Genomic DNA, 22,262 nt, shown 5'->3' on the forward strand with positions numbered 1-22,262 from the left:
GCACTGAGCAGACCCAAAATGTCCCTGGCCTGGCCTGAAAGGTTAAGGTGCCATCGCCGCTGAGTTCATGTGAAAGCGTGAGGAATGGAAAAACGAGTTCAAGTCGTCACTTGCCAGGAAACTTCAGGGACCAAGTGTGAACTTTTATTATTGTCATTTCAATCAAGACGACCAATGTATTGATGATGAGAAAACAGGTTCAAAAAGGTCTGCTTCTTCCGCTAAAGAGAATAAATTAAGGTACAGGAGGGAATTAAATAAAGGAATAAATTAGAAGAAGAATTTGGAAAAAACGCATTCACGGCGAGGCATCGGTGGGTGAGGCCAAAGTGTGAGAGCTGATTGCAGTTGCCATGTTGTACACCTCCAGAAACTGAGAGAGCGCTCTCTTCTGGAATGTCACGTCATCCACCTGCGCACACGCACGCACGCACGCACGCACAGGGTTAGATTCACATTTAGTAACTCTTTTACACAATTTACCTTTTGTGCGTGATGACATCTTTTTCAATGTTGTCATGATACTGGATTGATTTTTTCAATGATATACGTATTTGAACAATTCAAGTATGAATTGAATTCTGATTGGATTTTTTTTTTTTTTTTTCCCGTCTCTTTTGAACGGAGCTGCGTGGCGCTAACCTGGAGCTGCGTGAGCTGATGCAGGACGTTTGCGGTGTTGGGGCAGTGGCGTCTGTCCAGGGCGGCGCTCAGGTGGCGCAATTTGCTTGTCAGCTGGCCGACGTTGCGCCTGAGCCGCTCCTGCCCGGCGTGGTCGGGCGCTACCTTCAGCAGGGTGGCGTTGTGCAGGATGCTCTCCGAGATGCGCGTATACACGTACAACGTGGCCTTCACCAGCTTGACTTCCTCTCGGTTCTGTGGGGACCAAAGGCGTCAGCGCTGCTGCTGCTGCGGCGGCGGCCCGCCCGCCCGCCAAGCGCTCCAGGACCATTTTGGCCTCTGCCTTTCTCTTCCTACCTGACACGCTCTGATGCTCCTGATGACGCTCTTGAAGGGAGGATGAGTGCTGATGTTTACGCTCTTCAGATCCTGAAACACACACACACACAAACATAGGCTAAAAGTGCTGAACCACACACAGTCTGAGAGTCATTCCAGAGCACAAGCAACATCGTACACCACATCGCAATACAATGAGTACAATACACACGCACTTAAACAAAACGCGTTGGCAGGCACCACGAGAAATGAAAACGCGACAAGTAACCACAGTAAAGTGGCTTGATCCCTGTGGGACGCCGTCAGCTCACCACATCTTTGGAGATGTCCTCCAGGATTTTTCTCAGTTCTGGATACGGGTCAGAGTGACTGGCGCCTACCACCAGGGAACCCAGCAGGAGCAGAAGACAAAAGCGGCTCGGCGGCGACATGGCGGCGGACGGAGTGACCCGAGACGAGACGAGAGGAGGGTGCCGTGCGACGAGAGACGAGTGACGAATGCTGAGCGATGGCGACGCTTTTTCAGGTCAATTTGCTGAGCGCCGCTCGCATCTTTTATACGCGTCTTTTGTTTCATTGTGGTCTGTGGCTGCTCGGTAGCAAACACCAGAATCTTCCTCTGAACTTCGCTGCTACTCAGAAACACCCATGCGTGTGTGCGGGCATGTGCACGCACACAGACACACACACACACACACACACACACACACACACACACACACACACACACACACACACACACTGACACACACACGGCCTTCCTTGAAGGAATTTCCACTCACCTCCATCTTGGCGAGGACACTCCCGGCCGGGTCACTGCGGTTGTCATCAGTTTTCGCAGAAGCCTCAGCGTGTGCGTGCTTGACACTTGCTTTCTAGATGGGTGTGTGGTTCCAAACATTTTCATAAGGCCACCTTGACCCACCAGGGCGTGTGGCCGTGCAAATAACACTCACAGACATTACGGACTCTTTTGTGTGTGTGTGTGTGTGTGTGCGCGCGCGCGCTTGACAGAGAGGTCCAAGAGCAGGTATGCTAAGCTGCTAGGTAACGAGTGAAGCTATTCGCGTGCGGGTGCGTGTGGCCGCTAAAGAGGCCAGTAGGGCTACTTTCAGCGGCCGCAACGCCAACTTTGTTTCCACTCAAAGTCTTTGTGACGCCCTTTTTTCCATTCTATCGCTTTTTTCTTTTCCTGTGCGCTCAGATAGTGTCCGTCCATCCATCCATAGATAAGTCAGTCCATCAACGAGTCGCTCCATGAATTCCATCCGCACACGCGCGCACACGCGCTGCATAAATGTGCGAGGCCACAGTTGCTCAACTGACCTTGACTGTTGTCCTTTTCCTACGGTGAGCACCGGAAGTATGCCTTTTAATTCCAAAGTGTCTTTCTTAGATGAGGTTAAATTAGACGAGGAGGCAACTCCGAGCCGCTTCTACGCACCACACGCGGAAGCGTATCGACATCACGTTGAATTCAATGTGCTAACTTTGACTTGGGCTTCTTTTTTGCCAGATGGACGACAACGCATCTGGACGCACAAACATTAGACGAGGAGGCAACTCCGAGCCGCTTTTACGCACCAAACACGGAAGCGTATCGACATCACGTTGAATTCGATGTGCTAACTTTGATTTGGGCTTCTTTTTTGCCAGATGGACGACAACGCACAAACAGCGCAAACATTATGCGCGTGTCTATGCAGACATCATGTGACCTTGTGTTTACCTGCATGCAGATGAATTCATGTGTACGCATCAGAGGCGCGCAATTGTGCAGAAAGGCTGCCATGCAGTTTGGCTTCAACCACCCACCGGTGCTTCTAATCGCATCAATCGCCAGGTCGCGCCCGAGTGACAGTGACGTCATCACGGCCGGCCCCCCACACGTGATCATGAATTCACCAATTATTTAACATGCAGTATTTGAAAACATAGCGCACGTAACGTTTGTAAAAGCGTCTCAGGTGTGTGACAAGAGTATCTCTCTCTCGCACGCACGCACGCACGCACGCACGCACGCACGCACGCACGCACGGAGAGACCCCGTAAAAGTAGCACCCCGCCATCTTGGCCAACAAAAGATTTCTGTTTGTTGTTGTTGTTGTTGTTGAAAGAAGCAAGTTTATTTGAAATGTCAGTACTGTAACACACGTCTCCATGGTAACAGCCACATAAATAGTAAGGCCAACGATTAAATAAGCCAATAAATAAAGTAGTCATAGTTGTGGTAGTTGCTTGTGTGCGTCAGCGGGCGGCGCTCACGCAGTTGTCATGTAGAAACGCGAAGAGCATGTCCACTTCGCTCAAGGCCTTTTTCAGGCCACGACTGCGGTCCATCTACAGACAAATCAAAATTCACATGAAGTCATCAAGCGTGCGGAGCTTTCTGCTGCCGTTCTTCTCCCCTTTGGCGTTTGACAGCCAATGTGCCCCGCTGAGAAAACCTCAGTCCAGGAGCAGGCGCGCGCGCGTGCGTGCGCCAAGGCCTCCACAACTCCACAGGAATGACTGGCTTGTTCTATTTTCCATTTTCGACGCATGCAAAGCCTACCTGGGCCAGCTTGTCGCGGAACTGCACGACGTGCCGGTGGTCTTGGTAGTGCGGCGCGTTCTAAAAAGGGCACGCAAGAGCTCAAAAAGTCAGTTTGCCAGCGGAAGAGCACGCACGCGCGCACGCACACACACACACACACACACACACACTCAATTTTCCAAAGTCATCCGACTCAAAGCACTCCACTCACGCATCCGCGCGCTTTGAGGTCTTGGCCGGCTCTGCTGAGGTCCGAGTGCAGCTGGTGCATTCTGGGATGCCGGTCGTCGAGGCCGTCGAAGACGTCCTTCAGGTAGATGTCCAGGATGTTGCTGTGCAGGCAGCAGACCACCACTTGCTGCTTGAGAAGAAGGGGCGCCGCTCAGGTGAGCTACGGTCGAGCCCTCGCCGCTCGAGGCCTTTGAATTGATCCTTTACCTCCTCGTTCACCACCGGAACGTTCAGCCTGACGTCTGACTCCTCCGCCGTCTCGGAGCGCTGAGCCTGAAGAACGACGACACGGAAAGAACACGGCAGGGCCGGCCGCAAGGTGTCATATTGGGAGAACCGGGCCGGCCAGCCGACGTGGCGGTCGCACCACTTACGTGCAGCGAGACTTCCTGTGCGGCCTGGTACGTGTTTGGACTCCTCAAAACTGAGCTGAGCGGCTGAAAGACGGGTCCCGCCTCCCCTCGCCGGACGCAGCCAATCAGGAGCAGCGCCAGCGCGCCGAGGAGGCGGAGGGAGACGAGCGCTGCGATGCCGACCGTTTTCATGATGATGGAGCGAAATATCAAAAACAGAGTTGGCGAAGAGAGGAGCAAATGCGCAGGTGATGTGAGACCAGCGCACACGCCGCATTTTATACACGCAAAGCCTCCGCCCCCCACCTGAAAATAGGGCAAGCAAAAAACCCCGACACACGCACGGCCGCGCGCGTGCACGCACACACGCACGCACACACGCGGAGGTCAATGTGTTTACGGTCACCTGGAGGAAATGAAGTGTCAATCAAAAAAGTGTGATGAGAAACTGTGTTTATTATTAATCTGGACCAGTGACTGGAGCACTTCTTTGTTTCCTGGGAGGGAGAGAGAGAGAGAGAGAGAGAGAGAGGGAGAAAGCGAATGAGAGCGTGTACAGTACATATATGCAAGAGTGCATATACGCATGCTGAACGAGCATGTGGCACGAGTGCGGCGGGAGCTCAGAGTCATCACCATGTTTGCCAAGCATGTTTATTGACACACGTCACTGGCAATTAAGGACGTCCGCCATTCCATAAAAATAACAACCGTGACGTCACAAAATACAAGTTTATGGTAAACGATTGTACCTTCAGCGGGAATTTGAATTTGAGCGGAAGTGACGCCGGCAGCCGGACAATATTTGATCAGCGGGGGAACGGGAGGGAGGCCTGGTCGCGGGACGGACTTTTCATCCCCCGATAAAAGGTTCCCAGAGGAAACGAGAAGTTTCCAAGAGCGCGACGAACGAGAGGAATCCGTGACAATTAAAGAACCAATCGCATCAAATGTGTGTCAGAAGAATGAAGGAAATGAGAACTCAAGAAAGGATACAAAAGTCGTACAGCTCAGCTCCTCCCCCAGAAGTGGCGCGGCCTGCTCCGCGCTCGCTCCAGCACGGCCGCCGCCAGCGAGCGGCTCCACGTGAGGTCTAGGGCCAAAAGAAGGGAGGCCGGCGTTAGCAGACGTGGCCGCCAGCGTCCGGTGCCTTCAAATAGGCCTCGCTTAACCATTCCAAACAAGCAAAGAAAAAGTCCAGCCCGCCGCCGCAAAGTAGAAGAAGACGAGACGGCGAGGCGAGGCGAGTCACCTCGGTCGGGACACAAGCGGCCGGCGGCGCCGTACGAGCGGAACCTCAGGCCCAGCTCACCTGCGCACACGCGAGCGCCGCACGGTCAGGACATCGTCGGGCCGCTGCAGCCACGGCCGGCGCCGCTCACCGTTGTGTTGGAATTCGGCGTGTCTCAGCAGGCCCCGGATGACGCGCGTCGGGGGCGGGGCCGAGCTCGGGCGGGACGCCGCGGGCCCTTCCGGAGGAAGCTCGGCGTGCGCCGCCGGATCGCCGCCGTGGCGCCTCTGCGCAGGGAGCACGTCGGTCGCTTCATCGTTCAACCCATCGCAGAGTGATCAAATCAGTCACCTGAAAAGCTTCTCGTGAAGTGGCCTTGCCCACCAGCATGCCGCCCCCTGCTGGAGACACACGCATCACTTTTGTTCTTTTGTCAAGTGCAGGGTGTGCGTACCGCAGGTGGGTGTGGTGAGATCAAGATGAGTTCTGTGAAGCGGCCCGCCGTACTTCTCAGGAGTGGGAAAGCGTCCCGCACCTTTGTCATCCTCGTCCTCGCCGTCTTCTATCGCCGCCGGGCCTTGGCAGGGGCGGCTGCGGAGGGAGGGAGGGAGGGAGGGAGGGAGGTAGGGAGGGGAAAGAAAGGGACACAAGCGAAGGCGAGATGATGAGTGGCGCAGACGCCAGCGGCCGGACGGCTGGCGCAGACGCCAGCGGCCGGCGCCGGCGGCCGGCGCAGGTGCCTCACCTGGCCAAGTCCGGAGCCTCGGCGCGGGGAGAAGGGCGGGGCACCGAGGCGGGCCGGCGGGGCCCGCCGCCGTCGGGCTCCCACAAAATGTTGTGCTGGGACTTGAGCTGGCTCAGGTGCTGCCGAGAGAAGTTGGTCCCCCACGCCCGCCGCCGGTACCACCGGGCCTTCTGCCTCAACAGCATCACCTGCACACAACGCGGCTTCGACTTCAGAGGGTGCGGCACCCCGACACAGCGGTCGCATATGTGCAGGGAGGGCCACTTGTCACAGGTACGCACGCGCGTGCGCACGTCAGTGGCAGCGTGTGGCGGCTGTGACCCAAATGGCGGAAAGGCGGTTCTCAGAAGTGAGTCAGTGCTTTGAAGGCTCCCAAAGTGTTCTGGTAAAAGCCAAGCGTGATCGCGGTGACCCTGATGCAAAGGCGCACGGCAACAGGAAGGCAACGCACATCACTTGCTGGCTTTGAGGGAGAAGACTTTCTATTAGGTACACCTGAGCAACCTACCTCGTTGCTGTGTGCGCCTTGGGAATTAGCACTTTGACACAGTTATGCGTGTTTCCTTTTTTGAAGTGCTCTACAAATACAATTTGGTTGAGTTGCATGTTTGTGCGTGTGTGTGTGTGTGTGTGTGTTGCATTGTGTGTGTGTGTTGCATCGTGTATGTGCACAGTTTCCCCGAAATGAACTGTGGTGGTTGGCTGGTTTCCGCACGCGCTACTTCTCATGTTCTTGAGCTGACTCATCAAGTCACACAAGGTGAGCTGAGCAAAGTGATTTAGCTAAGATGCTTGGCTTTGGGGTGACCTGAGGGGTCTCGCCTGTGTCTCCACATCGGGGAAAAGGAAAGCTGGCTTCATATTCCGTCAGCAGGTTCCTGTCACACACACACACACACACATGCGCATGAATAGCTTACGCTGGGAACACACACGTGTCAAGGCCAACTATATTAGCCTAAAAAGACGCCGGCACACCTGTGTTGTCGCTGAACCTGCGGCGGGGGTGTGGCTTCGCTTTGGCTGGCGGGGCCAGCATGCTGCGGGTGGGGCATCATTTCTGACTCCTTCCTCATCCTCTGACTCTTCTGATCACACAATAGCAATGAAATCATCACGGATGGTCGTCCTTGTCATCCGCTGTGCCCTGTGCGTGCGTGCGTACTTACGCCGCGCGTGTCGGAGAGCGGAACTCTCTGTCGGCATTCCAGAAACTTGCGCAGGCGGGGGGGGCCACGAGGAGGAGACGCCCCTCGGAAGTTGCGGCGGTACTCGGTTTCCGGGGAGAGGGGACGGCGCTGCGGTTCCGTGGCGGGTGCTTTAGTTTCCATGGCAACGGCCTGCAATCGAGAGGAGGAGGAGGAGGAGGAGGAGGCCTCTCTTCGGCAGGGGCGGAGCATCTAAGGACAAAAAGGGCATCACGTGACCAGCGGAAAATGCGTCGCGTGTGGCGCACACGGTGTCGTGCCGGCCACCTGTTGCGCCGTCAGCAGCCGGGGAGAACCAGCGTCGGCCACGTCGCTCGCCGACTCGTAGAGGCGCTCCGCTTTCTCGGAGCGAGAATGTGCGCGTCCCGCTACCGCTTCGGGTCTTTGGCGCCTCGGACGCAGCGGAGGATCCGACCCGGCGGAACCCGTCGTACGTGGGTGGTTGTTTTCCTTGTTTCGCGCTGTGACGACGGACGCGCTGTGGGCCCGTGCGCCGGCGGCAGGACGGCATCTCCTCTCAGAACCAAGCCGCTCTTCTCTGCTCCCGGCTGACGAGACAGACAAAATGAAATCCAAAGATTTGATCGTGCGTCCAACAGGCGCTTTCTTCAATCTCGTGCTTACCTTTGCCATGGGCCAACGCGTCGCCCGGCTGAGGAGAAACGCTCCGAGAACGTCCGTAACTCCTCTTGTATTCACTCTGACAAATGACATCAAGATTGGATAGACGGGGAAACGAGTGATTGGTCGCCAGGTAACTGTCCTCAAACAACCGACTGGTCGCTTGACGGGAGAGCTCATTTCTAGACAAACAATGGACTCGTTGCCCGTCATTGCCGAAAGTAGTGCCATCAGTGACGTCACTTCCAATTGACGGAGCAGGAGTACGAGTAGCTGCCAATCATCTCGAAAAACAGTTCACAACGGTGACGTCACTCCTGACTGACGGAGGAGCAGAAGTACGAGGAGCAGCTGCCAATCATCTCGAAAAACACTTCACAACGGTGGCGTCACTCCTAAGTGACGGAGCAGAAGTACGAGGAGCAGCTGCCAATCAATTTTTGGCACGACTTGCGATGGCGCTAATTGGCTTGGTTAGCAGGTGAATTAGCGCAGTCAGGCTAACAGCAAAGCTCGTCTTACCGTGAGCGACATGACGTTTCGGGGCGAGAAGAGAACGAGACGGCGGGCACCTGGGCAACGACAAGTGGTTCTTCGACGCGTCGGGCTGGGTGGGGGGAACGAATGAAGGCGACAAGTCCGGCCCGGCCCTGAGGGCTAACATCGAGCGCAACGAAACGCCGCTGTTGCCATGGCAGCAGACCAGCGCGCGCATGCGCAAAGACTCGTCTTCTTCTTCGTCCGTTTCACGGCGGTTGGCCGGCAAATTCCAAATTCATTACCGCCGCCTTCCGAAATGGAGTGTGAGTGCCACGACGTTTCCTCTCCAACGAACGCACGCGCGCGTGCGTGCACGTCGCCTCCTCACCTGGGTTGAACTTTGACTGCACTCACTCCGTTTATGTACTATATCCATGTTGCCGACCGAGGATACAGAATAAGCTGGATGTACTCCATCCACGGCTGTAATGCAACAAAGTCCTGCATCGACTGCTTATGTGCTAAACGTGTACACGGGAGAGTCACAATGTCAGCTTCCTGTTAGAAAATGGCACCACTTTTATTCATTTAAGGCCTTTGAAGTTTTGACTTGACATTTGGCTCCAAGCCCGCCCCCTCAACAACGTAAGCAACAACAACGTCAGCAACCCAACCGAAAGCAAAAGATTGCTCAACATCGGCAATGTGCATGCAGGCAGGAAACAAAACCAACAAAAGTGCATTCACGTTTGCTTTAGCCTATCCTGGCCGTGAGGAGGGGGCTACGGTGTCCCTCCAGTCACGTTAACTGTGCTTGACGGGCCTCGGTGGCGCTCCCTCGTGGCCACGCGGAGGATGGCGTGAACATGCTGATACTGCGCCACCTGGAGGTCAGGCGGACAAATGCTTGCATGCGGCATGACCATCACGCACGCACGCACGCACGCACGCACGCACGCACGCACGCACGCACGCACTCAACCTTCGCACAAAACTGCTATAAAGACAAAACCTCACACGCAAATGCACCAAAACACATCAGCAAACATGCACACAAGCACAGCACGCAAACATAAGCTCAATACAAAACTTTCATCCACTTGAGCCACGGACACAATGGCCACATCCAAACACAGGGTCTCCAGACACATGCGCACGCACACACAAGCCCACAGACCCAGCACACAAACCCTCATCCACAAGCACACAACTGTCACTTGATCTCCACGCACACAACAAGCAGCGCTAAAAACACACAACCTCCACATGCAGACATACACTGGCTCCGCACACAAACGCACACAATTGAAGACTTGAAAGGCTTTTAGTGGCTTCGACAATCTCCACCGAGGTTAAGCGTCCAACATAAAAGACACAAAAGGCCGAGAGTAAAAGCAGCGCAACAATGGCACATCCTCATCAACACAAAGTGTTCCTCTCTCATGTGTGCATACCTAATGTCCATAAACATGTCATGACATGTACATAATACAATCTGGACTCTCTCTCTCTCTCTCTCTCACACACACACACACACACACATTCATGTGTACAAGCAGAGTAGTGGACCAGTGTGAGTCCGCCGTCCAAAGGCAACTTGGCCGCCACAGGCAGCAGCGGCGGCGGCAGCAGATCTGGGCCCTGACTCACCGCTAAGGGCCAATGGCACAATGCCACACATGAGCTAAACCACTAATGGCCAAAATAATCAAAGTATGGCAAAAGTAACAGTTTGGTAACATCGTCAAGTGTGGCACTGCTCGTCGTTGAAAAGCAGGGGGGGTGCGCTAACGGCTAACAGAACCGCAGGCAGCAAAGCTGAGCGCTAAAAGTAGAAAAACAACAGTGACGCCACTCACGGCCACATCCTTGTTGCTAACATCGCCGGCATTATTAGTTGTGAATTAAAAGGCGGAGCTTAAAACATGCCGCAAACCGCAGAGCGAGCCGCTGAGGTCGATGTTTGCCGTGCGCTAACGCGCCGAGCCAATGCCAAAAACTGCTGCTGCATCGCCGCACCCCTCCCCCAAAGAGAGACAGAAAAAAAGAATCACACAATGAGCAAAACAATCAAAGTTTCTCAAATGTCCGGAGCCACGCACACACACGCACGCACGCACGCACGCACGCACACACACACACACACACACACACACACACACACACACACATGGTCGGCCACATCGGCAGTGACATCATCACGTTGCGCCTCTGGTCTGGTCTGAAAGAAAATCGAGAGGCAGAGCGCACGATGGGAAAACATCCTGGCGGCCCATCATCGTCGTCATCATCATGATCATGGCAGTCTTTTGATGTTTGGTTTCCGAGGCAACGGAGAAGGGGGACAAGGAAGCGTGGCACATGTGCTTGGCGCGGCGACAGACTTCCAACTTGATGATGATGATGATGTAGATGGGGACAGACAGAAGATGTCCTCCGATTGGTTGCTCACTTGATGTTGGCCAGACGAGCACAACTGCAAACGTGATGCAGTGAGTGAGTGAGTGAGTGAGTGAGCGAGCGAGCGAGTAAGTGAGCGAGTGAGTGAGCGAGTGAGTGAGTGAGCGAGTGAGCAAGTGTGTGATAGCAACATGTACCTGCAGTCATTAGAGGAGCTGACAAGTGGACTTTTTGCGAGTTCTGCCGGGAACTGGACTCTTCCTGTTGATCTGTCTCACCAGATCATAGAAAATCTGTGCGTGCACGCACACACACACGCACCCACACACACACATTATAATGATGCAAGCTGCGGACTGCGCCCGCATGCACGTGCGCGCGCCCGCGCACCTCGTTGACGTTGATCTTGCTTTTGGCGGACGTTTCGAGGAAGGCGCAGGAATTCCACTGGCGAGCGAGGCCTACGCCCGACTCTTTGGCCACCACGCGCTCCACCTCCAGGTCGCACTTGTTGCCCACCAGGATCATGGGAACCTGAACACACGCGGCGGGGCGCGGCAAAAGTGACATTTTGACAGGCAACATCTGAGGCGAGCGTGACGCTACAAAGATTGCGTGCTGCGTACGTCGTCCGTGTCCTTGACGCGCAGGATTTGCTCTCGGAGGTCCTGAAGGTCATTGAAGGTGGACTGGGCCGTGATGGAGTAAACCAGAGCGAAGCCTTGACCGTTCTTCATGTAGAGGTCACGCATGGCCGTGAACTGCTCCTGAAATGCACACACGCGTGTTGTGTGAATCCCTCGTTTCCAAGGCGACGGTGACAAGGTAGAAAACAAGCTTACTGTGCCTGCCGTGTCCAAGATCTCCAACATACACTGCTGGCAATCCACCTCCACTTGCTGCACACACATTTGAGGGAGAGCATCAGTAAGTGTGTTGTTGCAGCGCGACAGTGGTACGTTCACTGGTCTCACCTTCCTGTAGGAATCCTCTATCGTGGGGTCATACTTCTCCACAAAGATCCCCTGAACAAACTGGACTGTCTACACACGGACAAAACGACGTGGAAGAAGGAAGTTGGGCAACGGGAAGAAAAGAATGCTTCTTCTGTGGGAAAGAAAACGTTCTTACCAGAGCAGACTTGCCAACGCCACCAGATCCTAAAACCACCAACTTGTATTCACGCATCTTGAGCTAATCTCTGCGCACAAACACACACACACAATTATGTTAAGAAGCGGCTCACTTGGTCACATGGCGGCCGATGATGAGGATGATGATGATGATGTCAAACGCGCTTATGTTTGCAGGTGTGCGCGCCGTCCGTATCTGCATGCGTGTCAGTCTGAGAGTGTGTGTGTGTGTCTGTGAGTGTGTGTGCGCGTGTGCATACCAATCATGCCCAATCAAGACGCAACATGACGATACAAACACAAACACGCACACTTAAATGGGGCTTGCCATGGTGATGCGCGAGTGTCTACGTGATGACAACACTTGCGTGGATGACGATGATGTGTAGTGCTGAGGAAGATGAAACATCGCAAGTTGGTCAAGTTGTGACACGTTGCGGAGTGTTGACAAACGCTAATGGAGGTTCGAGTTCAGTAGAAATCTTTGGACCCTGCATGCCTCACAAAAAGAGAGGGAAAGGGGCAAAATCGACATTTCTCCTGCAGTCTCTGAAGGCATCAAGTTGTTGAACGCACCCCGTCACGCGCGCGCGCGCACACACACACACGCATGCTCAACTAGGTGGGGTCTGTCAATAGTCATAGAACGCGTGTTGTTGTGTGCGTGTGATAGTCAAAGCGGGGGGCTCAACCAGATTGTACCTCGACAGCCAGCCTGCCAGCCAGACACAAGTTGTCTCTAGTTCGTGTCTTTCCGGGGCCGCCCCACGAGCTCTCGGCCAGGCCCTTGCTGTAGGCGTGGAGACGAGCGAGAGGCCGCCGGGCGGTTCGCCATCAAGTCAAGAAAAGCCCAAGCCGGGCGACAACCTGGCTGCCCCTCCGCTTGCCCCTCTGCCTTCTCGTCTGTCTGTCTGTCTGTCTGTCTATCTATCGATCTTTCGCGACTCGCTTCCGCAAAGCGGCCGCAGCCCGCCTCGGCCTGTCCCCCACTATCCACCCCGGTAACCCCTTCCTGAGCCCGGCCCGGCCGGCTGTCACAAGCGGTCGCAGCGCGGCGCGTCGAGTCTCGAGTGCAAAAGCAGGCGACCCAAAAAAAAGTCCAAGACGGAAACGAGAGGGAAAAAGCGAGCAAGAAAGCCTCACCGTCATCCAGCCGTCGGCAGCTCCTGTCTCTCTCTCTCTCGCTCTCTCTCTCTCCTCTGTTCTCTGTGAACGTCGCTCGACCACGAGCCGCTCCCTCCTTCAGACGACGTCAAGTCATTGTCGAGAAGACATACACGGATGTCCGCTTTTGAATTTCAAAACAAGTGGCGGATCGGAAAAGACGTCACCTCTACTAAATAAAGTCCGTTTGACGACGAAACAAGCCTATGTATTATTTCGAAGCTTTTCAACGGAATTTCTTTGCTCTATGGACGCTGTGAGGCTAATCTTATAGTCTACTTCAAAGTATAAACGTCACGTTTTAAATAATAGCACATGTATAGATCGCAGTCACACACCACACGAGCAGTGAAGTCACATCACACAACATAACACACGGCATGCCACACCCAAACAGGAAGGAGTCACCAAGAATAGCGACTTCCCTCATCACCCTCCCACACACACTTCCTGTTTATGAATTACTGCTGAGAAACGAGCAAGTCAGTGTAAACTAATAAATAGAAAAGAAAATGTCATTTCACTGATGATTTTGTAAAAATGATCAAGTGGTGCGCTTTTGAAGTCGTCTCTTCAAACCTCGGCTCGTCCCACATCATCCGTGCACGCTTTTGAAATCCGGGATTTGACCCAGGCCGGGATCTCAAAGCGGGTGGGCACGCCGGCCGCGATCCAAGTATGACGCGTGGACGAGTGTGAAGGCAGGCAGAAATGAACCTTTAATTCTTCCTTTTGGGCAAAAAACAACAACAGCTGACCGGTTCTAACATGACAGAACCGGTCGCAAACGTTCTCGTGGTGACGACGAGCGACCCGCTGGGTCTGCGAGCACGCTCCAACTTTGACATCCTCTCTTCCTTCTTCAGGAGGCGGCAAGTTGGTGTGAATAGGGGGGGGGGGCGGGCGGAGTGGCCGATCGGTCCAAAAAGGAGAACAACGCCATCCCATGAGGAGAAAAACAACTAAGTCACAAAGCTAGTAAACTCCAACAGCTAGGCAGGCCTCAGTGTCACTTGGACAGTTCCTAACGCAACGGCGACCGATCGTGTCACGGTACGCGTTGTCCGCTTGGCAAACCAACGAGAGAGAGAAAAGAAAAGAAAAAAAAAGCCACAATGAGCTTCCAATCCTGCCGATGAACGTGTTTTGTTTTGTCCGTGTGGCCGCACGACTTTTCCAAGCGTTGATTTCAGTGCGATGCATCATGGGAACGACCAATCACTAGGAGGGTGTGTAACTACGTGTGTGTTTGTGTATGTGTGTGAGTGAGTGTGTTTGTGTGCGCGTGTTGTCAAGGGAACATGCCAAGAGGTTGTCGTTCCGGCAGCAGGGTGCCCTGTCGCATGGTGCCTATGTCCATCCATCCGTCCGCCCGTCCGTCCATCCATCCATCCATCCATCCATCCACACGAGGGTGGGCGGGTTGGCCTAGCTGGTGTCCATGGACTCCATGTTGGCCGAACTGGAATCCCTCTGGATGGAGTCAAAAATGGCCGCCAGCTCCTGATTGGACGAGATCTGCGACTGGAACTCTGACATGAGCGGCGACTTCTCTGCCTCGGGGATGGTCAGCAGAGCGACGACCGCTCGCATTGCCGAACGCTTCAGCTCGTCCTGCTTCTCAAACTCCTGCTTCACCGAGTTGGCCTTCACCTGAAATGCACACGCACGCACGCAGGCACGCACGCACGCTCCTGGGTTTGCTACAAGTTTGGCGACTGGGGCATTGGGCCCCACCTGCAGGCAACCTTAGGTACTGCAAGTACCTTGGTGGTGCAGGTGGCCCTGAGAGGCTCCACCAGTCGGTCCAACCTCTGCAGGACGGCGCTGGGACAGAGCGAGGACAGGCGGGCCAGCATGAGGAAGGTCAGCATCTGCCAGGGCCGCAGAGAGGAGAAGGAGAGCGCGTTAGGGACGCCAAGCGGCGGCTGCCGGCGGCCAAGCGGTTGCCACCTTGATGTCGTAGTGGTCCTTGAGGCCGTCCTCCACGTGGTTGAGGAAGGTGAAGATGTCGATGCGGTCCAGGCAGCTGTCCAGCAGCGTGTACATGCACTCGAAGGCCGCCTTGCGAAGGTCCAGCCCGTCGTCCACCGTGTGCTTGAACGGGCCCATCTCCACCTGCGCGCCAATGCAAAATCACATGTCCCCAAACTCCAGATTTCAGGCGGATCTCCTTGGCCAATGAAAAGCAATTTGGGCTGGCGGCGTTTCTCCTGACGCGAGTGAAAACGGCAACCGGTCAACGGGGCGGACGCCTTTTACCTCGCGAATGAGCTCCTTGCGCACTTTGGTCTCGTTGTAGAGCCGCGGCAGGACCGAGTCCAGAAGCTCTCGGATGAGGCTGGGCTTGTTGTGGGCCGCCGAGTTGAAGGTCACCAAGGCCACTCGCCGCACGTTCAGGTCGGGGTCCTCCAGCGTCTTCAGGAAGTCACCTGACGCGCACAAAGGCATCACCACACGCTGGCGCGCCGCCCGCCTGCCCGTAACCGCGGCGACCCACCTATGCAGTTCTTCAGCAGCGGGTCGATGGGCTGCGGCTGGTCCGAGATGGTGAACTTGACGGCCGTCACCACCGAGCTTCGGGCGTACGACGAGCCTGCGGGCGGGCGGGCGGGCGAGCGGCGGTGAGACGTGCGAGCGGGCTGGACGCCACGGCGGGCCGGCGCCCGCCCGCCACGGCCGGCAGCCTTACCCGAGAGCAGGTAGCCTTTGAGGCGCGGCAGCAGCGTTTCAGGGTTGATGAGGGCCAGTTTGCCCAAGCACTCGGCCACCACGTTGCGTGTTCCTTCCTCCTGACACTCGCAGTGCTTGAGCAGCAGCGTCCACACCGACTCCACGTACGGCTTCAAGCCCGCCACCGACGCTGAACCTGAAGGCGACGCCCCGTTAACACGCAGGCGGGGCGGGGTGGGGCGAGGCGAGGCGGGGCGGGGCGAGGCGGCCAGCACGCGACGCGCACTCACTGATGATCTCCTTGAGCGAGTGCAGCAGCAAGTACTGGCGCTTGGACGAGGAGATCTCCTGCAGGACGAAGGGCAGATATTCCGGAAGGTTCCCCACGGCGATGCTGCCCAGCGCGTAGGAGGCCGCCGACTTGACCTGAGACGCGGCGGCGCCACAGAGGCGTAAGGTTAGCGCTCAAAGGTCAAATGCGTCAATTTGGAGAGGACGTCACCTCCTCGCTGGAGGACGAGAAGGCGTCCAGGATGACGGTCTTGAGCTCCGGTTGGCCGCTCAGGTCCACGTGGTGGCCCACCTCGCCCAAGGAGAGCAGCGCCAGCAGCCGGATGGAGTCGGTAGAGCGGCTGTTTTTCACATCCTGGTCGGTGGCGATTACACTCATGAGCCGCGTGCGTCGCCAGAGCAGTCGCGCCAGCAGTCGCCCACCTGTATGAACTGGCCGACCACGGCCGGCCCCTCGGCCGGCCGCGCCCTGGTGAGCGCGGCCACGCATTTGGCGATGGAGCAGTAGGCTTGCTTGTGAGGCAGCGCCGCGCTCTGAGAGTAAACCGGACCCGTCAGCATCCGCAGCAGGTCCATGTAGCCTAGGCCGGCCGTGTCCGTCGACACCAGGGCCTGCGGGCGGGCGGGCGAGCGAGCAAAAGGGGCTTTTAGCTGCAAAGGAGCGCTTTGACGCCAAAGCGTTGCGCTCCTTTGGGCCCATTTGGCTGAAACGCCGCTTGGTTCAAATCTAAGGGCGCTGCCCACGGCTCACTCGTTTGCTTTTCTATTCGTGTTGCCTTGCGACGGCGCACCTGGTAAAAGTCCAACATGGCAGCGAGGGCGCCGCCTTGCAGCAGCGGCGACCTGACCAGCGCGATGAGCTGCGCGAGGATGTTGCCGCCGCTCAGCCGGCCCAGCAGCGACGGGTGCGTCGCGGCCAACGTGGACAGGAAGCTCAGCGCCATCTGCGACACGTGCATGTCGCTCTCCGAGATCAGCGGCGGGAGCTCGGCCAACACCGCGTCCACCATGGCCGGCGTCACCGCCGAGCTGAGCGCCACGACAAAGACCGCGACGTTAGCGCCGGCCGCCAGAGTTTTCTCATCGCCCAGAATTGTCAGGGCGGACTTCAGCGGCAGACTTGGTCGAAGCCCCGCCTTCCGTCGAGGCGCTACCTGTAGTTCCTGAGCAGGATGTCGAGTGCGGCGAGCGTGCAGAGCTTGAGCGCTCGCTGGTTCTTGCGCAGGAAGGAGGCCAGGATGGGGACGGCGTCGGGCAGGACGGGACGCAAGTCGATTTTCAGCGGGGAGCCGGCGATCAGGGTCAAAGCTTGATTTCGACAACAGACGAGACATTGTGTCAAAAATTAAAAAAATCCAATTCCCACATTTGAATCGATCCCCCCCCCCCCCCCCCCGACCTTTAACTGTGGTGAGGCGGGTGATCTCATTCTTCAGACGTTCCAAAAAGATCAAGAGCGTTCCGTGGAGTTCAGAGGGGAGGTGGTCGCCTAGGAGACAGTAACCAAAGAGGAAGCGGTCGCACAGAGCGCGCGTGGAGACGGCGGCCCGGTTTACCTAGGTTACAGATGATCTGCCCCATGCAGGAAATGGCGCGCTCTTTGACTTCCTGGTCGATGTCGGCGGCCTTGAGGCGTCTGATCGTACAGCCAAACAGGTCGTCGATGTAGGGGGAGGGGTCAAAGCTGTCCGAGCCTTCCGACTGGCCGTCGAGGGGTCGGATGACCTGCGGGCGACGGCGCGGGTGAGGCGCGGGAGGGGGGGGGGAGAGGCGAGCCAAACGGAGGCGGGCGGGCGGGCGGGCGGGCGAGCGGCGTTCACCTTGACCAGCTGCTGCGTGACCAGCAGCGCCTCCGAGGTGATCTTGTAGAAGGGGTCCCCCACGCACGCCACCACGGGGGGCACCAGTGCGGGCACGTGCGTGTGGAAGGCGCGGGCCGGGTGCGCCACCATGATGACGTGGAGGCACGCCAGCGCGTCAATCTTCAGGTTGGAGCTGCTCGACTTGTCGTTGAGGGAGAAGATGATCCCTGAAAGGCGGCGGCGGCAGCGGCGGGCGTCAGAGCGGCTCCGGCCGAGACGAGACGGCGAGCGTGGCGATGCGGCTACCTGGTATGAGCACGGGGATGTGCTGCGTCAGCGCTCCCGGCAGCACGTTGACCAGCTCCGTCAGCATGTTGAAGCAACACTGGCGCGTCTTCACGCTCTTCTCCTTCAGCTGCTTGTGCAAGGCCTTGACGATCATGGCCACCTGGAGACGACGACACACCGATGACCAACGAAATTGGCCCTCCAAAGGAAAAAGCCATTTGAGGTCACCTGACTCTGCAGCATGGTGAGGGGCGTGTCCCCCTGCTCCATGGCGTCCGGGTCGGCCAGCCAGCTCTGAGCGGGCCGCGTTTGCTTGAGCAGGGACAGGTAGGCGTGGAACACGTCTGCCTTCACGTTCTCCTCCCTCTCCTGGAGCGGGGGCGAGGCGGGGCGAGGCGCACGCAAGTTAGAAGGCGGGGCAGGGCCGGGACAGAGCGGGCCGGCTGCAGTACCTTGAAGCGACAGACGAGCGCCGGGGACACCGAGCGGTAGAACTCTGGCAGCATCTCGTGGCGCGTCGAGACCACGGCGTCCAGGCATTTGGCCGCCGCCCGCCGAACCTTCCAGCTCATGTCGTCGTCGTCGCTGTACTCGTCGTCGCTGCCTAGAGGTGGGCAAAGGTCGGTCGGCAAAGCGGCATTGAGTTGGACGTTGCGCAAAAGGCCGCTCGCCACGGGTCCCGGGGGGATGGGGGGGGCACCTTGGTAATCTTCGTCGTTCTGCTCGGCGTCCATGGCGTTGTCGTCCTCGTCCTCGTCGTCAAAATTGTAGTTGGGGTCGTAGGTCAGGTAGCGCAGGCAGATGGAGATGACGGTGGGCACGTGGGCGTACACCTCTTTGGGACACCTGAGCAAAGCGCACGCACGCACACACACACACACACACACACTATGTTCCTCCCGCTTGCGTTTGAATGCCAAGCGCATGCGCTCGTGATAGTACGTCACGCCACCTCCTGACGAAGGACTCGAAGGCCTGGATGCAGTACTCGCGCAGCTCGTCGTCGTCCACGTTGCAGAACTTGACCACTAGGGGGATGATCTTCTCCAGGTACTCTCCTGAGGGGAGGCACAAAAGCGCAGATGAACGCGGCGGCGGCGGCGGCAGCAGCAGAGGCCTGCGCCGGTGCGGGGCTGACCGATGCGGTGTCCGGCCTGCCTGCTGATGGCGGCTGTGCACTGGATGTACGTCCTGGTGGTGGACATGTTGTCATTGCGCCCCAACTCGCTCAGCAGGTGCTCGATAAGGTCGATGAAGACCAGGTTGCCGCACGACATGACCAGGTGGCCCAGCGCCATGATGGTCCGCTGGGGGGACAGGCAGGGCAGGGGAGGGGGTTCAGCGCGGCGCCGCCAGGAGCGGACGCGGCACCTTACCTTCCGGACGGCCAGCCTGGGCGAGGTGAGCTGAGGCAGCAGGCAACTGAGGATGGACGGATGGAAGTTGACCAGGAGCCCCCCCTGTCTGAAAGGCAGCGCAATGACGCTTCAAACAGGCAGGCTTTGCAAAAACAGAGCCGGCCGGCATGCTTTCAACAAAGCCACAGTGGCGGCGAGCAAGCGGCTTGGCTTTCCTGATTTGCTCCTACCTGCACAGCATGTCGGCCATGATGTCCAGCGCCTCCAGCTGCACGGACACGTCCTCCTGCTTGGCGATGGCGCTGGTCAGTCGGCCCGTGATCTTCTTGCACACGCTGGCGGCCAGGGCCGAGCCTGCGAGGGAGGGCGGAGCGGCGTCAACCGTGTGGCACACACCACGGCGGCGGCGGGCTCACCGCTGGACGCGGGGGGTAGCTCCCCGATGACAGTCTTGAGGCCGATGGAGGAGATGTCTCGCAGCTGCTCTTTGTCGGACAGCATGTTGGTGCACAGCGTGTCCACGATGGTCTCCACCTGGTACTCTTTCACCTTGCTCACCAGCGGGCCCAGGCTGCCGCCAAACACGCGACGGGCAGAGAACGCAAACGGAATGTGTCAGTGAAAAGGCCAAAGCCCCGGCCGGTGTGAAAGGCGCAGGAATGGCCACGTGAAGCCCAGGGCATCGGTGATAACTTTTGCTTTACCATTTAACGGCCAAGTTCTGGACTTCCCCGTTCTTGTCCTCCAGCAGCTTGAGAATCATCCTCACCACCTGCCGATCGATCACAGCGACAAGACTTGAGAGACTGGAGCGCGGCGACGCGACCCGACCCGACCCGCCCCGCCCCAGTCAACTTTGAACCCACCTTCCTCTCGCTGTCGTCGTCCAGTTTGATGGAATCTTTCTGCAGTTCGGTCATCAGGTCGTTTGTGGCCATAAACCTGCAAAGCGGCGCCGTCGCAGAGCGAGTGAGCGAGCGCATCATTCGAGAGCCATTTCAGTCTCGAGGCCGACGTCGCATTCGGCAAGTGTGCCGTGGTTTTGTCCAAAGGGGTCAAATTCTAGACCTAATTTGACAGTGCAATGATTGCTTGTTTTAGGAGCAGATTTGTCCTACGCTGAGTGTCAGATCTCAAGCCGGCCGCACTGCATTTTTCTCAGTTGGCTGTCATTTGTGTTTACAGCTGAGTGTTTGTTCATTAGTCTACATCAGGGGAATTTTTATCATGAGTTCTAGATTGGTTTTCAACGGGCTTTCAATGTGCGTGTCGATGCAACAACGTTCAAATCACGTTTGAGCCACCCTACTATTTCATTCGTCAAGAATCGTGGTAGCGTTGAAGATGATTGACAGGCCTCGCCGATGGCGTTCCCACGGCTTTGAGGCAGCCTATGTGACGTCACCACGTGAATACACATTACTTGGAATATGCGATAGTTCTACTGTTTGTTTTGTTTTGTTTTAGCTCGATCAAATACGCGCGCGCGCACGCACGCACGCAGGCAGGCAGCCAGGCAGCCAGGCAGGCAGGCAGGAAGGCAGGCAGGCAGGCAGGCATGAGCGCGCTATCGTGTAGCTGCTACCCTGTTAGCATGCTAGCATGACACAAGTTGCGCTGAATGGGCGATGACGCTAACTGCTAACTAGCCACAGCTATTGGCTAACTAGCCCCACTTGTGTGTGCGCGAGAAGTCGGTAGCGTCAACGCACAGTGTTGCATTGTCACGGCCCCCCCGTGGCACCATTAAGCGCTCCAAGCAGACACAAACGAGCTATTCGGGTCATGAAATGTCATTCTTCCCCGGCCGCGTCTTTGCGGGTGGGCCACCTGGCGACGATCAGACAGGTGGCATACCAACGTGCTAAAAGGCCTGCTACACAGCCTTCGCCTCTCTTACGCTTTTCTTTGGAGCACACGCATGTGATTCAATGTAGACGAGCGCGGCGAGTGAAGAGACGTTTTACCTGAAGTCTTTGTCGCTGGAGGTCATTTTCTCCAGCAGGTTGGAGATGTGATATGAAGCGCTCGCCATGTCGTTAGCTGTTAGCCTAGCTGCTAGCGCGGTGCTCGCTCCTCAGTGAGAGTGTATGCCTGTAGCGGTTGCGACCAATTTCTCTCTTCTTTTTTTTTGGGTACTCCGATTATGGGGTTGGCTGCTGCAGCTGCTACTGCTGGCTGCCTCCTCGGCTCTTGTGTTTTCGTTCGTGTTTGCGCTACGGCGGCGCACGGCTGACCATGGGAGCGTTTCCAATGTTTCGATGCAGCTCCCGTTCTCGCTGCAGAGGGGCGGGGTTAGCCCGACTGGATGCTGCCGGGGTCAAAGGGGACATACGCAGACGCACCACAGCCTTGTTGGACAATCCTCGTGAATGAGAAAAAAGAAAAAAGAAAAAAAAGAATCAATGACAACCATCAGGTTGCTTTATATGTCTTGAGATTGACCGGCGAGAAAATCCCAAATCCATCCATGACTTTGTTGCCGAAAATAAATGGAGGATGTCTTAAATCTCATCTTAACTGCCATAACTCACCCGAATATGTACAGTAGTAACCCCCCTCGTAGTTGGTAACGTACACATTGACATGTTGACTGACTGGTCTGATGTTCACCGATGAAGCTTCTGCAGACCTTTCGGACCATTTGAAACGAGCGTGTTGCGGCAGGGAGACAGAAAGCCTGCAGGGTTGCCATCAGCATGGGCGGGCGTAGGTTTATATCGGGATGGATTTGATTTTAAGATAGCAAAAATCTATATTTATTCATGAAATATTTCAGTATACGACG

At 56.6% G+C, this 22,262-nt stretch overlaps 4 protein-coding genes across 8 annotated transcripts; all 4 read right to left on the minus strand.

The window, feature by feature from the left end:
• Positions 1-122: 122 nt before the first annotated feature.
• On the minus strand, positions 123-2,849 carry LOC148378962 (uncharacterized). Of its 4 annotated transcripts, none has more exons than XM_088367344.1 (6): positions 2,690-2,849; positions 1,743-1,835; positions 1,272-1,461; positions 979-1,050; positions 643-876; positions 123-412 (listed from the first exon to the last, which is right to left on the minus strand). In XM_088367344.1, the coding sequence occupies exons 1-6, from the start codon at positions 2,707-2,709 to the stop codon at positions 299-301; spliced, it is 723 nt and encodes a 240-aa protein (XP_088223470.1). In that variant the 5' UTR covers positions 2,710-2,849; the 3' UTR covers positions 123-298. The 4 variants fall into 4 exon arrangements, with proteins under 4 accessions (XP_088223470.1, XP_088223472.1, XP_088223471.1 ...); XM_088367346.1 differs by lacking the exon at positions 2,690-2,849 and adding an exon at positions 2,287-2,677; XM_088367345.1 differs by lacking the exon at positions 1,272-1,461 and having other exon boundaries at positions 2,690-2,762.
• Positions 2,850-3,061: 212 nt separating this feature from the next.
• saxo6 (stabilizer of axonemal microtubules 6) lies at positions 3,062-8,887 on the minus strand. Its single transcript, XM_088367638.1, has 17 exons — positions 8,408-8,887; positions 7,889-7,964; positions 7,532-7,812; positions 7,226-7,456; positions 7,035-7,144; positions 6,812-6,934; positions 6,057-6,497; positions 5,766-5,902; positions 5,663-5,712; positions 5,393-5,598; positions 5,077-5,173; positions 4,895-5,000; positions 4,102-4,469; positions 3,935-4,000; positions 3,708-3,857; positions 3,515-3,574; positions 3,062-3,300 (listed from the first exon to the last, which is right to left on the minus strand). Exons 1-17 carry the CDS (start codon positions 8,417-8,419, stop codon positions 3,208-3,210), a joined length of 2,607 nt encoding a protein of 868 aa, XP_088223764.1. The 5' UTR covers positions 8,420-8,887; the 3' UTR covers positions 3,062-3,207.
• Positions 8,888-8,926: 39 nt separating this feature from the next.
• On the minus strand, positions 8,927-13,437 carry LOC148378964 (ras-related protein Rap-1b-like). Of its 2 annotated transcripts, none has more exons than XM_088367352.1 (8): positions 13,042-13,437; positions 11,897-11,966; positions 11,740-11,808; positions 11,608-11,664; positions 11,392-11,532; positions 11,156-11,299; positions 10,963-11,058; positions 8,927-10,841 (listed from the first exon to the last, which is right to left on the minus strand). In XM_088367352.1, exons 2-7 carry the CDS (start codon positions 11,951-11,953, stop codon positions 10,972-10,974), a joined length of 555 nt encoding a protein of 184 aa, XP_088223478.1. In that variant the 5' UTR covers positions 11,954-11,966; positions 13,042-13,437; the 3' UTR covers positions 8,927-10,841; positions 10,963-10,971. The 2 variants fall into 2 exon arrangements, with proteins under 2 accessions (XP_088223478.1, XP_088223479.1); XM_088367353.1 differs by lacking the exon at positions 13,042-13,437 and adding an exon at positions 12,601-12,868.
• A 321-nt stretch (positions 13,438-13,758) lies between these two features.
• Positions 13,759-21,789, minus strand: cand1 (cullin-associated and neddylation-dissociated 1). Its single transcript, XM_088367159.1, has 26 exons — positions 21,442-21,789; positions 20,341-20,416; positions 20,179-20,246; positions 19,891-20,045; positions 19,705-19,828; positions 19,493-19,580; positions 19,255-19,423; positions 19,069-19,174; positions 18,817-18,962; positions 18,569-18,720; positions 18,345-18,485; positions 18,135-18,276; positions 17,847-18,055; positions 17,583-17,751; positions 17,426-17,515; positions 17,181-17,334; positions 16,818-17,055; positions 16,450-16,638; positions 16,238-16,381; positions 16,026-16,161; positions 15,755-15,931; positions 15,563-15,658; positions 15,325-15,494; positions 15,016-15,180; positions 14,829-14,936; positions 13,759-14,715 (listed from the first exon to the last, which is right to left on the minus strand). Exons 1-26 carry the CDS (start codon positions 21,507-21,509, stop codon positions 14,491-14,493), a joined length of 3,705 nt encoding a protein of 1,234 aa, XP_088223285.1. The 5' UTR covers positions 21,510-21,789; the 3' UTR covers positions 13,759-14,490.
• Positions 21,790-22,262: the final 473 nt, after the last annotated feature.

This window comes from Syngnathus floridae, chromosome 22, assembly GCF_059516105.1.
Source record: "Syngnathus floridae isolate MCC-2025c chromosome 22, RoL_Sflo_1.0, whole genome shotgun sequence".
NCBI lineage: Eukaryota > Metazoa > Chordata > Actinopteri > Syngnathiformes > Syngnathidae > Syngnathus > Syngnathus floridae.

Coding starts and splice junctions, on each gene's coding strand:
- LOC148378964 (XM_088367352.1), bottom strand. CDS start 11,953: ATGCGTGAATACAAGTTGGTGGTTTTAGGATCTGGTGGCGTTGGCAAG. Junction 11,809..11,896: donor GCGTTGGCAAGTCTGCTCTG/GTAAGAACGTTT, acceptor GTCCGTGTGTAG/ACAGTCCAGTTTGTTCAGGG. Junction 11,665..11,739: donor TAGAGGATTCCTACAGGAAG/GTGAGACCAGTG, acceptor ATGTGTGTGCAG/CAAGTGGAGGTGGATTGCCA.
- cand1 (XM_088367159.1), bottom strand. CDS start 21,509: ATGGCGAGCGCTTCATATCACATCTCCAACCTGCTGGAGAAAATGACC. Junction 19,829..19,890: donor GCTACCCCCCGCGTCCAGCG/GTGAGCCCGCCG, acceptor CCTCCCTCGCAG/GCTCGGCCCTGGCCGCCAGC. Junction 18,056..18,134: donor CATCCCCGTGCTCATACCAG/GTAGCCGCATCG, acceptor GCCGCCTTTCAG/GGATCATCTTCTCCCTCAAC.
- saxo6 (XM_088367638.1), bottom strand. Junction 5,903..6,056: donor GAGGCTCCGGACTTGGCCAG/GTGAGGCACCTG, acceptor CTCCCTCCGCAG/CCGCCCCTGCCAAGGCCCGG. Junction 3,575..3,707: donor ACCTCAAAGCGCGCGGATGC/GTGAGTGGAGTG, acceptor TGCCCTTTTTAG/AACGCGCCGCACTACCAAGA.
- LOC148378962 (XM_088367344.1), bottom strand. CDS start 2,709: ATGAATTCATCTGCATGCAG. Junction 1,836..2,689: donor ATGAATTCATCTGCATGCAG/GTAAACACAAGG, acceptor ACACCCATCTAG/AAAGCAAGTGTCAAGCACGC. Junction 877..978: donor GGAGCATCAGAGCGTGTCAG/GTAGGAAGAGAA, acceptor TGGTCCCCACAG/AACCGAGAGGAAGTCAAGCT.